Source organism: Rhinopithecus roxellana, chromosome 9, assembly GCF_007565055.1.
Source record: "Rhinopithecus roxellana isolate Shanxi Qingling chromosome 9, ASM756505v1, whole genome shotgun sequence".
Taxonomy (NCBI): Eukaryota; Metazoa; Chordata; class Mammalia; order Primates; family Cercopithecidae; genus Rhinopithecus; species Rhinopithecus roxellana.
In genome coordinates this window covers 130,249,211-130,261,415 of record NC_044557.1, presented here as the reverse complement: position 1 = coordinate 130,261,415, position 12,205 = coordinate 130,249,211, and the positions used below count along the sequence as shown (strand labels likewise).

Below are 12,205 nucleotides of genomic sequence, written 5' to 3'. Positions count from 1 at the left end.
CTCCTAAGTTTTTCCCCTTTGTGCTTTAGTTTGGGTGATTTCTTTTGACCCTTAGTCATAGTCTAGTGAGATCTTCAGTCTCTTGAGTGTTAGTCTAGTGAGATGGCTATAAAACAAAATACAGGTTTTAAACAACAAAAATTTATTTCTCAGTTCTGGTGGCTGAGAAATCCAAGAGCAAGGTGCTGGAAAATTTGGTGTCATAGATGGTGCCTTCTTGTGGTGTTCTCACATGGTGGATGGGCAAGGCAGCTCTCTAGGGCCTCTTTTATAAGTACACTAATACCATTCATTTTATCATCTTCCAAAGGCTCTCCACCTCAAATACCATCACATTGGGGATTAGGTTTCAACAAATGAATTTTGAGGTAACACAGACATTTAATCTATTGCACCTATCTTCATGTTCACCAATCCTACTTTTGTTGCTCTTTTCTGCCTTGTTTTCTTTTATATTTTGTGTGGAATTTATATTTGTAATCAGTAGGGGAGTCAGCCTGATACAATGTAATTCATCATTACTGGAAGCTGGTGGCTTTTTATTTCAAATAAAAGAACATATAGGGATAAAAATATGGGAATACACTATGTTAAGAAAGCCCTCTCTGCTTTTTCCTTTTTTTGGCCTATTTGTCATTTGTTTCATAAAAGTGAAGCAGGCTGGGCATGGTGGCTCACGCCTGTAATCCCAGCACTTTGGGAGGCTGAGGCGGGCGGATCACGAGGTCAGGAGATTGAAACTATCCTGGCTAACACGATGAAGCCCTGTCTCTACTAAAAATACGAAAAGTTAGCCGGGCATGGTGGCAGGCGCCTGTAGTCCCAGCTACTCAGGAGGCTGAGGCAGGAGAATGGCGTGAACCCAGGAGGCGGAGCTTGCAGTGAGCAGAGATCATGCCACTGCACTCCAGCCTGGGTGACAGAGGGAGACTCCATTTCAAAAAATAAATAAATAAATAAAAAAGTGAAACAGTGTCCTATTGATTAAAAATTATATTCATATTCCCTTTTTGACGAAATTACCCTCAGATAAGCAGAACTTTGTATATATTTGCCATTAATTGTTTCAGAATTAGAAAATATTTCTACCTAAAGACACTGGAAATTAAAATGTGTACATTTGTAGGCAGCACTATCTGTTTTGTTTTTAACAGACACTTAACATGTGCCAGGTCCTGGTCTAAGCATTTTACGTATATTAACTCATTTAATTCTCACAACAACCCAATGAGGGAGGTGTGATGATTGGCCCTATTTTCCAGATGAGGAAACCGAAGCACAGAGAGATTAAATCAGGAAGTAGCAGAGCCAGAATTTGAACCATGGCATTCTGGCATTATTAGAGTCTGCATTCTTAACTACTTTGCTCTGCTACCTCTCTCAGTTTCTACTGCGTGTAATAATTATGCTCTGGGTATGATTATACTTGTGAATTTCTCAAGTTTTTCAATAGTATCTGCCCTATTGGATTATAAACCACTTGAAGAACAGGAATCACATACTCTCTACTATGTCAGATACCCAGAAAAGGCTAAAACACAACTTTTCTTAGAAATCTTGCTTATAAATCCTAGGCAGTATTAATCATTTTTTCTTCAGTACTTACAGTTCAGTGTTTGCCTTTCTGATGAATGACTATTGTTTTTCTGCCTTATACTGCAGCTAGTAGTTTATAGGCTTGGCCCTCCCATTAGGTTGTGAGGTCATTGAGGGTAGAGACCATGCCTTCATCGTTTTTGTTGACACTCTTCCCTACCCTGGCATCAGTCCACATTGAGTATAATAGATCATGTTATTCCAGAACTGTGATGGTAAAAATATGCTTCTTTTTGCCAGATGAAGAATCTTTGTATATCCATATATTTGTCTTGTTTACAATGGGAATACTTATATTTGTGTTTTACTTTCAGCTTTCCAAAGTCCTTTCATATCTACCATCTATTTATCTTTATGGAAAAAAATGTCATGAGCTTTCATGTATTACTTCAGTAAATATTTCTTGAGCTCCTATTATGTGCCGATACTGTTCTGGTTGTTTAGGATATAGCAATGGACAAAACAAAGTCTGTCCTTTCATGTAGATTACATTCTTGTGAGAAAGTAAAGATAATAAACCAAAATAAATAATGTGCTAGGTGGTGATAAGTACTTCAAAGAAAAATAATATGGGATAAAGGGATAGAATATGGTAGAGAGTACTACTTTAGATGGTATGATCTGGAAGGCATCTATAAGTAAGTATAATTTGAGTAGAGACCTGAATGAAGTTAAGGAGCAAACTGAAAATATATGGAGTTTAGAAGAGTTCTAGACAGAAGAATTAGCAAAGACAAAGGCCTTTAAGTTGAGAAAAACAGCAAGGAGGCCATACTGGAAGTGGGAGAGAAATGAGATGGAAAGGTGGTTGTGGTGGTAGCATATGTGGGAGATAGATCATGGAGGGCCTTGTAACATATGGTAAGGACTTCGGATTTCATTCTAAGTTTGATGGAAATCATTGAAACATTTTCTACCCCAATGAGGAGTGACATCTGAATTATGTTTAAAAAGTTTAATCTGAACGCTGTGTAGGGAATAACTTATATGGGGAGCAAGAGTAGAATCAGAGAGACCAATTATGAGGCTGTCGAAATAACAGGCCAGAGAGTTGGCTGCTTAAACAAGGGTGGTACTAGTGGAAGTGGTAAGAAGTGTTTAGATTCTGGATATATTTGAAGTTAGAACCAAGAGCCAAGCGAACTTGCTGGGGAATTTTTATAGCGCATGAAAAAAGAGGAGTTGGAACTATTCCCACATTTTTGGTCTGAGCAATATTGTGAATATTATTACCATTTACTGAAATGGGAAACGTTGGCAGAAGGAACAGGTTGAAACAGGGCATATGTCATTGCCTTTATTTTATACATGAGGAAACTGAGACATAGATAAAGACTTTTGATAAGCTTTGGGGGTAGAATACTGGTTGCCTTACTGCTAGCCTCAGATTTCTTCTAAATAAACGTTTCAATTTTTTTTGTTATCGATATTATCTATGGGATGATAACTTGTGGTTACTTTACAATTCTTTCAAAACAAGAGCCTGAACAGGGATATTTCAAGAGTCTTTGAAGTTTTATATATTTTCTGGGATGGTAATGGTCAAAGAGCCTAGCACCTTGTAGGTATTGAGTAATTGCTTTCTAGATTAAATTAAGGGATGATTCAATCTCATCTTCAACCTTGATATTCTCATAATGGAAATTATCTGTGTTGTAGTTCAGATCAATTGCATGAATGGATAATTGCAGTTTGTCTTTCAGAAAGTAGTGATTAAGACTGGAAATAATAAGATCTGGGTTTGGACCCTGTGTCTACCCCTTACTATCTGTGTAACTTTCAGCACATCACTCTATCTTTCTCAGCTTTAGTTTTTCCATCTGTGAAATGGAATAATGCCTACTTTTCTCACATAATTATGTAAAGATGAAATGAGATTATGTATACTTAATAGAACTATCACACAACCGGCACATCAAACATGCAATAAAGGTTTACAGGGTCTGAATCTCAATAAAGCCACTGAGATATTCACAAAAAATCTGTAGTAGAGAGAATTTGTGGAAGAATTGTGTACTTAAAACACATATTCCTGAGGTGGGGTGCCAACATGGCCGAATAGGAACAGCTCCAGCCTGCAACTCCCAGCGTGAGCGACAGAAGACGGGTGATTTCTGCATTTCCAACTGAGGTACTGGGTTCATCTCACTGGGGTGTGTCAGACAGACGGTGCAGGACAGTGAGTGCAGCCCAGTGAGCGAGAGCTGAAGCAGGGTGAGGCATCACCTCATCCAGGAAGCGCAAGGGGAAAGGGAATTCCTTTTCCTAGCCAAGGGAAACTGTGACACACAACACCTGGAAAATCGGATCACTCCCACCCTAATACTGCACTTTACCAAAGGTCTTAGCAAACGGCACACCAGGAGATTATATCCAACGCCTAACTCGGAGGATCCCATGCCCACAGAGCCTCCCTCATTGCTAGCACAGCAATCTGAAATCTAACTGCAGGGTGGCATCAAGGCTGGGGGAGGGGTGCCTGCCATTGCTGAGGCTTAAGTAGGTAAACAAAGCTGCTGGGAAGCTTGAACTGGGTGGAGCCCACCGCAGCTCAAGGAGGCCTTTCTGCCTCTGTACACTCCACCTCTGGGGACAGGGCGTAGCTAAACAAAAAGCAGCAGAAACCTCTGCAGATTTAAATGTCCCTGTCTGACAGCTTTGAAGAGAGTAGTGATTCTCCCAGCACGGAGGTTGAGATCTGAGAATGGACAGACTACCTGCTCAAGTGGGTCCCTGACCCCCTGAGTAGCCTAACTGGGAGAGCCTAACTGGGTGTAGCCTAACTGGAGTGAACCTCAAGCAAACTCCAGCAGACCTGCAGCTGAGGGTCCTGACAGAAGGAAAACTAACAAACAGAAAGGACATCCACACCAAAACCCCATCTGTATGTCACCATCATCAAAGACCAAAGGTAGATAAAACCACAAAGATGGGTAAAAAGTAGTACAGAAAAGCTGAAAATTCAAAAAATCAGAGTGCCTCTCCCCCTTAAAGGAACGCAGCTCCTCACCAGCAACGGAACAAAGCTGAACAGAGAATGACTTTGATGAGCTGAGAGAAGGCTTCAGCCGATCAAACTTCTCAGAGCTAAAGGAGGAACTACGAACCCAGTGCAAAGAAATCAAGAACCTCGAAAAAAGGTTTGATGAATGAATAACTAGAATAACCAAAGCAGAGAAGTCCATAAACGACCTGATAGAGATGAAAACCACGACACGAGAACTACGTGACAAATGCACAAGCTTCAGTAACTGACTCGATCAACTGAAAGAAAGAGTATCAGTGATTGAAGATCAAATGAATGAAATGAAGTGAGAAGAGAAGTTTAGAGAAAAAAAGAGTAAAAAGAAATGAACAAAGCCTCCAAGAAATATGGGACTAAGTGAAAAGACCAAGTCTACATCTGATTGGTGTACCTGAAAGTGCTGGGGAGAATGGAACCAAGTTGGAAAACACTCTGCAGGATGTTATCCAGGAGAACTTTCCCAACCTAGCAAGGCAGGCCAACATTCAAATTCAGGAAATACAGAGAACGCCACAAAGATACTCCTCAAGGAGAGCAACTCCAAGACACGTAATTGTCAGATTCACCAAAGTTGAAATGAAGGAAAAAATGTTAAGGGGAGCCAGAGAGAAAGGTCGGGTTACCCACAAAGGGAAGCCCATCAGACTAACAGCAGATCTTTTGGCAGAAACTCTACAAGCCAGAATAGAATGGGTGCCAATATTCAACATTCTTAAAGAAAAGAACTTTCACCCCAGATTTTCATATCCAGCCAAAGTAAGTTCCATATGTGAAGGAGAAATAAAATCCTTTACAGACAAGCAAATGCTGAGAGATTTTGTCACCACCAGGCCTGCCCTACAAGAGATCCTGAAGGAAGCACTAAACTTGGAAAGGAACAACAGGTACCAGCCATTGCAAAAACATGCAAAATTGTAAAGACCATCAATGCTAGGAAGAAACTGCAACTAACGAGCAAAATGACCAGCTAACATCATAATGACAGGATCAAGTTCACACATAACAATATTAACCTTAAATGTAAATGGGCTAAATGCTTCAATTAAAAGACACAGACTGGCAAATTGGATAAAGAGTCAAGACCCATCAGTTTGCTGTATTCAGGAGACCCATGTCATGTGCAGAGACAGACATAGCTCAAAACAAAGGGATGGAGGAAGATTTACCAAGCAAATGGAAAACAAAAAAAGGCAAGAGTTGCAGTCCTAGTCTCTGATAAAACAGACTTTAAACCAACAAAAATCAAAAGAGACAAAGAAGGCCATTACATAATGGTAAAGGGATCAATTCAACAAGAAGAGCGAACTGTCCTAAATATATATGCACCCAATACAGGAGCAGCAAGATTCATAAAGCAGGTCCTTAGAGGCTTACAAAGAGACTTAGACTCCCACATAATAATAATGGGAGACTTTAACACCCCACTGTCAACATTAGACAGATCAACGAGACAGAAAGTTAACAAGGATATCCAGGAACTGAACTCATCTCTGCACCAAGCGAACCTAATAGACATCTACAGAACTCTCCACCACAAATCAACAGAATATACATTCTTCTCAGCACCACATCTCACTTATTCCAAAATTGACCACATAGTTGGAAGTAAAGCACTCCTCAGCAAATGTGAAAGAACAGAAATTATAACAAACTGTCTCTCAGACCACAGTGCAATCAAACTAGAACTCAACTAAGAAACTCAGTCAAAACCACTCAACTACGTGGAAACTGAACAACCTGCTCCTGAATGACTACTGGTACATAACGAAATTAGGGCAGAAATAAAGATGTTCTTTGAAACCAGTGAGAACAAAGATACAACATACCAGAATCTCTGGGACACATTTAAAGAGGTGTGTAGAGGGAAATTTATAGCACTGAATGCCCACAAGAGAAAGCAGGAAAGATCTAAAATTGACATCCTAACACCACAATTAAAAGAACTAGAGAAGCAAGAGCAAACACGTTCAAAACCTAGCAGAAGGCAAGAAATAACCAAGATCAGAGCAGAATTGAAGGAGATAGAGACACAAAAAACCCTTCAAAAAATCAATGAATCCAGGAGTTGGTTTTTTGAAAAGATCAACAAAGTTGATAGACCACTAGCAAGACTAATAAAGAAGAAAAGAGAGAAGAATCAAATAGACGCAATAAAAAATGATAAAGGGGATATCACCACCGAACCCACAGAAATACAAACTACCATCAGAGAATACTAAACAACTCTATGCAAAAAAAAAAAAAAAAAAAAAAAAAAAAAAAAAAAAAAAGAAAAAAAAAAAAAAAACTAGAAAACCTAGGAGAAATGGATAAATTCCTGGACACATATACCTTCCCAAGACTTAACCAGGAAGAAGTTGAATCTCTGAATAGACCAATAGCAGACTCTGAAATTAAGGCAGTAATTAATAGCCTACCAACCAAAAAAAGTCCAGGACCAGACAGATTCACAGCCTAATTCTACCAGAGGTACAAAGAGGAGCTGGTACCATTCCTTCTGAAACTATTCCAATCAATAGAAAAAGAGCGAATCCTCCCTAACTCATTTTATGAGGCCAGGATCATCCTGATACCAAAGCCTGGCAGAGACACAACAAAAAAAGAGAATTTTAGACCAATATCCCTGATGAACATCGATTTGAAAATTCTCAATAAAATACTGGCAAACCAAATCCAGCAGCACATCAAAAACCGTATCCACCACGATCAGGATGACTTCATCCCTGGGATGGAAGGCTGGTTCAACACACGCAAATCAATAAACATAATCCATCACATAAGCAGAACCAAAGACAAAAACCACATGATTATCTCAATAGATGCAGAAAAGGCCTTTGACAAAATTCAACAGCCCTTCATGCTAAAAACTCTCAGTAAACTAGGTATTGATGGAAAGTATCTCAAAGTAATAAGAGCTATTTATGACAAACCCACAGTCAATATCAACTGGAAGCATTCCCCTTAAAAACTGGCACAAGACAGGGATGCCCTATCTCACCACTCCTATTCAACATAGTGTTGGAAGTTCTGGCCAGGGCAATCAGGCAAGAGAAAGAAATAAAGGGTATTCAGTTAGGAAAAGAAGAAGTCAAATTGTCCCTGTTTGCAGATGACAGGATTGTATATTTAGAAAACCCCATATTCTCAGCCCAAAATCTCATCAAGCTGGTAAGCAACTCCAGCAAAGTCTCAGAATACAAAACCAATGTGCAAAAATCACAAGCATTCGTATACACCAATAACAGAAAAACAGAGAGCCAAATCATGAATGAACTCCCAGTCACAATTGCTTCAAAGAGAATAAAATACCTATACCTAGGAATCCAACTTACAAGGGATGTGAAGGATCTCTTCAAGGAGAACTACAAACCACTGCTCAATGAAATGAAAGAGGACACAAGCAGATGGAAGAACATTCTGTGCTCTTGGATAGGAAGAATCAATATCATGAAAATGGCCATATTGCCCAAGGTAATTTATAGATTCAATGCCATCCCCATTAAGCTACCAATGACTTTCTTCACAGAATTGGAAAAAACTACTTTAAAGTTCATATGGAACCAAAAAAGAGCCCTCATTGCCAAGACAATCCTAACCCAAAAGAACAAAGCTGGAGGCATCATGCTACCTGACTTCAAACTATACTACAAGGCTACAGTAACCAAAACAGCATGGTACTGGTACCAAAACAGAGATATAGACCAATGGAACAGAACAGAGCCCTCAGAAATAATACCACACATCTACAGCCATCTGGTCTTTGACAAACCTGAGAGAAACAAGAAATGGGGAAAGGATTCCCTATTTAATAAATGGTGCTGGGAAAACTGGCTAGCCATAAGTAGAAAGCTGAAACTGGATCCCTTCCTTATTCCTTATACAAAAATTAATTCAAGATGGATTCATGACTTAAATGTTAGACCTAAAACCATAAAAACCCTAGAAGAAAACCTAGGCAATACCATTCAGGACATAGGCATGGGCAAGGACTTTATGTCTAAAACACCAAAAGCAATGGCAACAAAAGCCAAAATAGACAAATGGGATCTAATTAAACCAAAGAGCTTCTGCACAGCAAAAGAAACTACCATCAGAGTGAACAGGCAACCTACAGAATGGAAGAAAATTTTTGCAATCTACTCATCTGACAAAGGCCTAATATCCAGAACCTACAAAGAACTCAAACAAATTTACAAGAGAAAAACAACCCCATCAAAAAGTGGGCAAAGGATATGAACAGACACTTCTCAAAAGAAGACATTTATGCAGTCAAGAGAGACCTGAAGAAATGCTCATCATCACTGGCCATCAGAGAAATGCAAATCAAAACCACAATGAGATACCATCTTATACCAGTTAGAATGGCGATCATTAAAAAGTCAGGAAACAACAGGTGTTGGAGAGGATGTGGAGAAATAGGAACACTTTTACACTGTTCGTGGGAGTGTAAACTAGTTCAACCATTGTGGAAGACAGTGTGGCGATTCCTCAAGGATCTAGAACTAGAAATACCATTTGACCCAGCCATCCCATTACTGGGTATATACCCAAAGGATTATAAATCATACTGCTATAAAGACACATGCACACGTATGTTTATTGTGGCACTATTCCCAATAGCAAAGACTTGGAATCAACCCAAATGTCCATCAATGACAGACTGGATTAAGAAAATGTGGCACATATACACCATGGAATACTATGCAGCCATAAAAAGGATGAGTTCATGTCCTTTGTAGGGACATGGGTGCAGCTGTAAACCATCATTCTCAGCAAACTATCGCAAGAACGAAAACCAAACACCGCATGTTCTCACTCATAGGTGGGAACTGAGCAATGAGATCACTTGGACACAGGAAGGGGAACATCACACACTGGGGCCTGTTGTGGGGTGGGGGGTGGGGGGAGGGATAGCATTAGGAGATATACCTAATGTAAATGATGAGTTAATGGGTGCAGCACACCAACATGGCACATGTATACATGTGTAACAAACCTGCACGTTGTGCACATGTATGTGCACATGTACCCTAGAACATAAAGTATAATAATAAAAAACCCCACATATTCCTTTTCCCAAATTATTATGTGTATTAACAGACATGTTATAAAGAATATAAGACTAAAGAGAAATGTTTATGTTTACTTTATAGGTATTGGTTTGCCTTGAAAAGGGGTTACCATGCAGCTTTTACGTATGACAGCAATACTAGTAACTTCATGGAAGAACAAATTGATCTACATAAAGAAGTTATAGATAGAGTGACTGATTTGAGCATGCTCAGACTATTTGAGACCTACCTGGAAGGCTGCCCACAACTTATTCTTCAACTCTACATTCTTCTGGGGCGTGGACAAGCGAATTTCAGTCAGTGTAAGTTTTTCTTAACACCTTGTGTTAGATGGATGCCACTGAGACCTTATGTCAACTATATAAATCTTTGACTGACTTTAGAAATTTTTAACACTTTAAAAATCATTTATTCTTTTGAAAAGGAAGCACGGTAATATGGTTGAAATATCAAGAAGTATATGGATATATACTGTATCCATCTGCCCAGAAAGAAAACTACTATTGTTAGTTATTTGATGATTCCTTCAGAAACGTTTTTAAAGCATGTGTCCTTTTTTTTCTTTTTTCCTTAACACAAATGGTAACATAAAATTAAAACTGTCTTCATTTTTTGTGCCTCGTAGTGTATCTTGGAGATCCGTTCATATTAGTACAGAAAAATTTCCCACATTCATTTTTATTTTCTGCATAGTATTGCAAATTATGAATGTACCATAATTTATTTAACAAGCTCCCTATTTATGTTAATTTAGGTTGTTTCTTATATTTAACCATTGAAAAAATGCTGCAACGAGTAATCTTATGCATAAATCACTTGCATGTAAAAAGTATATCCATTGGGTAAATTCCCAGAAGTGGAATTACTGGGTAAAAGTGTAAATGCTAAAAAACTAATGAATGTTTTGCAAGTTGGCCAATGTGTTTGCTGTTTTACAGTAGATTTGCTCGTTAAGGTAAAAATGTTCATTTTTTAAAGAAAAGTTTATTTCCATCTTCCTTTTTGAAAAGTCCTTACATAATCTGTTCCAATCAACATTTTGCAAATATTTGCTCATCACTGCACTGAGAAATCCCTATACTTTCTTATCATTGAGCTTTTACTCATGGAATTCTCTCTCCCTTGACATTTATCTCTCTCCCCATCTCTGCTCCCTACAGATAATCAAAGACTCAATTATTCTTCAATCATTGCAGTGGAATGACTATTGAACTTTGTATCTCTTTAGTGACACATGTTACATCTTTCCTTCTATTTTACTTTTTCTCTGTGTATCTTATATACCAGATCCTCTCCCTGAAAGCTGGAATGGATTTTCTACATCTTTGTATACCTCCCAGTGCCTAAAAGAATGTGTTGTTTATACTGAGGGCTCAATAAACAGTTGTTGAATAGAAAAAAAAAAAAAAAAAAAGAAAAGTCCTTTTGTAGGTAATTAACTTAAGATGTTAAAAAACAATTTATTTGCTAAATAATAGTCCCAAATTGCATTAATGACTAGAGTTCCATGTATTCTCAGATTCATTTCAGGGAGTAAGATTTGTATCTTCCCTGGAGTTCTTGCTGTCCTAGACTCACATGTGATATCAGTTAAACAGTGTCTCTGTTCCCATTTTCTTGTAAACCTCTAGAACATAGCCCCTTCTAATATTTTTACCTTTACTTTGATTGTTAGGAAGACACAAAATGATTGTGTGTATGAGATCTCTATTGTGTATGAGATCTTTTTTTTTTGATGCAAATAATTCATGGGTTGGGTTCTATGTGATGCAGAACCCTTAACAGTTCTGTATTATATGGTTCTGAAGTTAGAAGTTCAAAATTTAGATCTTACAGCCTGTATTATGGGAGATCTCATGATGATTCCCAAGGATACATAGCATCTGGACTACCTATGAGATCCAGTGATAGCTATCTTTATGTTCAGTTTTCATCTATATAGTTTCTTATTGAAGTAGGAAATTGAGAATTTATTCAAAAATAGCATAAAATGAGATATAATTCAATTGTCTAACAATAGAGGAATTGGTAAATAAATTATTGTAGGCTGTTAATATGGAAGATTATGTAGCCACTAGAGTGTTTACAAAGAACTTTTAATGACACAAGAAAGCGATTATAACATAGAATGTAGGCAAAAAACAGTTTATAAAATTTTCTGCTAGCACATTTTTAAGGTTACAAAGAGATTATTATATAGAAAAATATCTGGAAGAAAATATGCAAAATGTTAAGTGTGTCTGATTCTGGGTGGAGGAATTATGAATGATTGTTTTCATTTAAAAAGTACTTTTCTGAATTTCCAAATTTTCTATAGTAACTATGTACAAAATTATGTTACATGAATTCTGAAATTAAATCAGTAACAAAAGACCTACCAACCAGAAAAAACCTTAGACCAAATGGATTCATAGCTGAATGCTATCAGATGTATAAAAAAGAGCTGATATCAATTCTACTGAAACTATTCCAAAAAATTGAGGCGGGAATCTTCCCTAATTTATTCTCTGAG

At 37.9% G+C, this 12,205-nt stretch overlaps 1 protein-coding gene across 3 annotated transcripts in view; it reads left to right on the top strand.

Annotated features, from left to right (window-relative positions):
* Positions 1 to 12,205, top strand: part of XKR9 (XK related 9) — a 64,120-nt gene that overhangs the window by 31,316 nt on the left and 20,599 nt on the right. For all 3 annotated transcript variants that reach the window (XM_010384228.2, XM_010384237.1, XM_010384246.1), the window contains one exon: positions 9,775 to 9,995. In XM_010384228.2, coding sequence (XP_010382530.1) covers positions 9,775 to 9,995 — 221 coding nt within the window. The remainder of the gene's footprint in view (positions 1 to 9,774; positions 9,996 to 12,205) is intronic.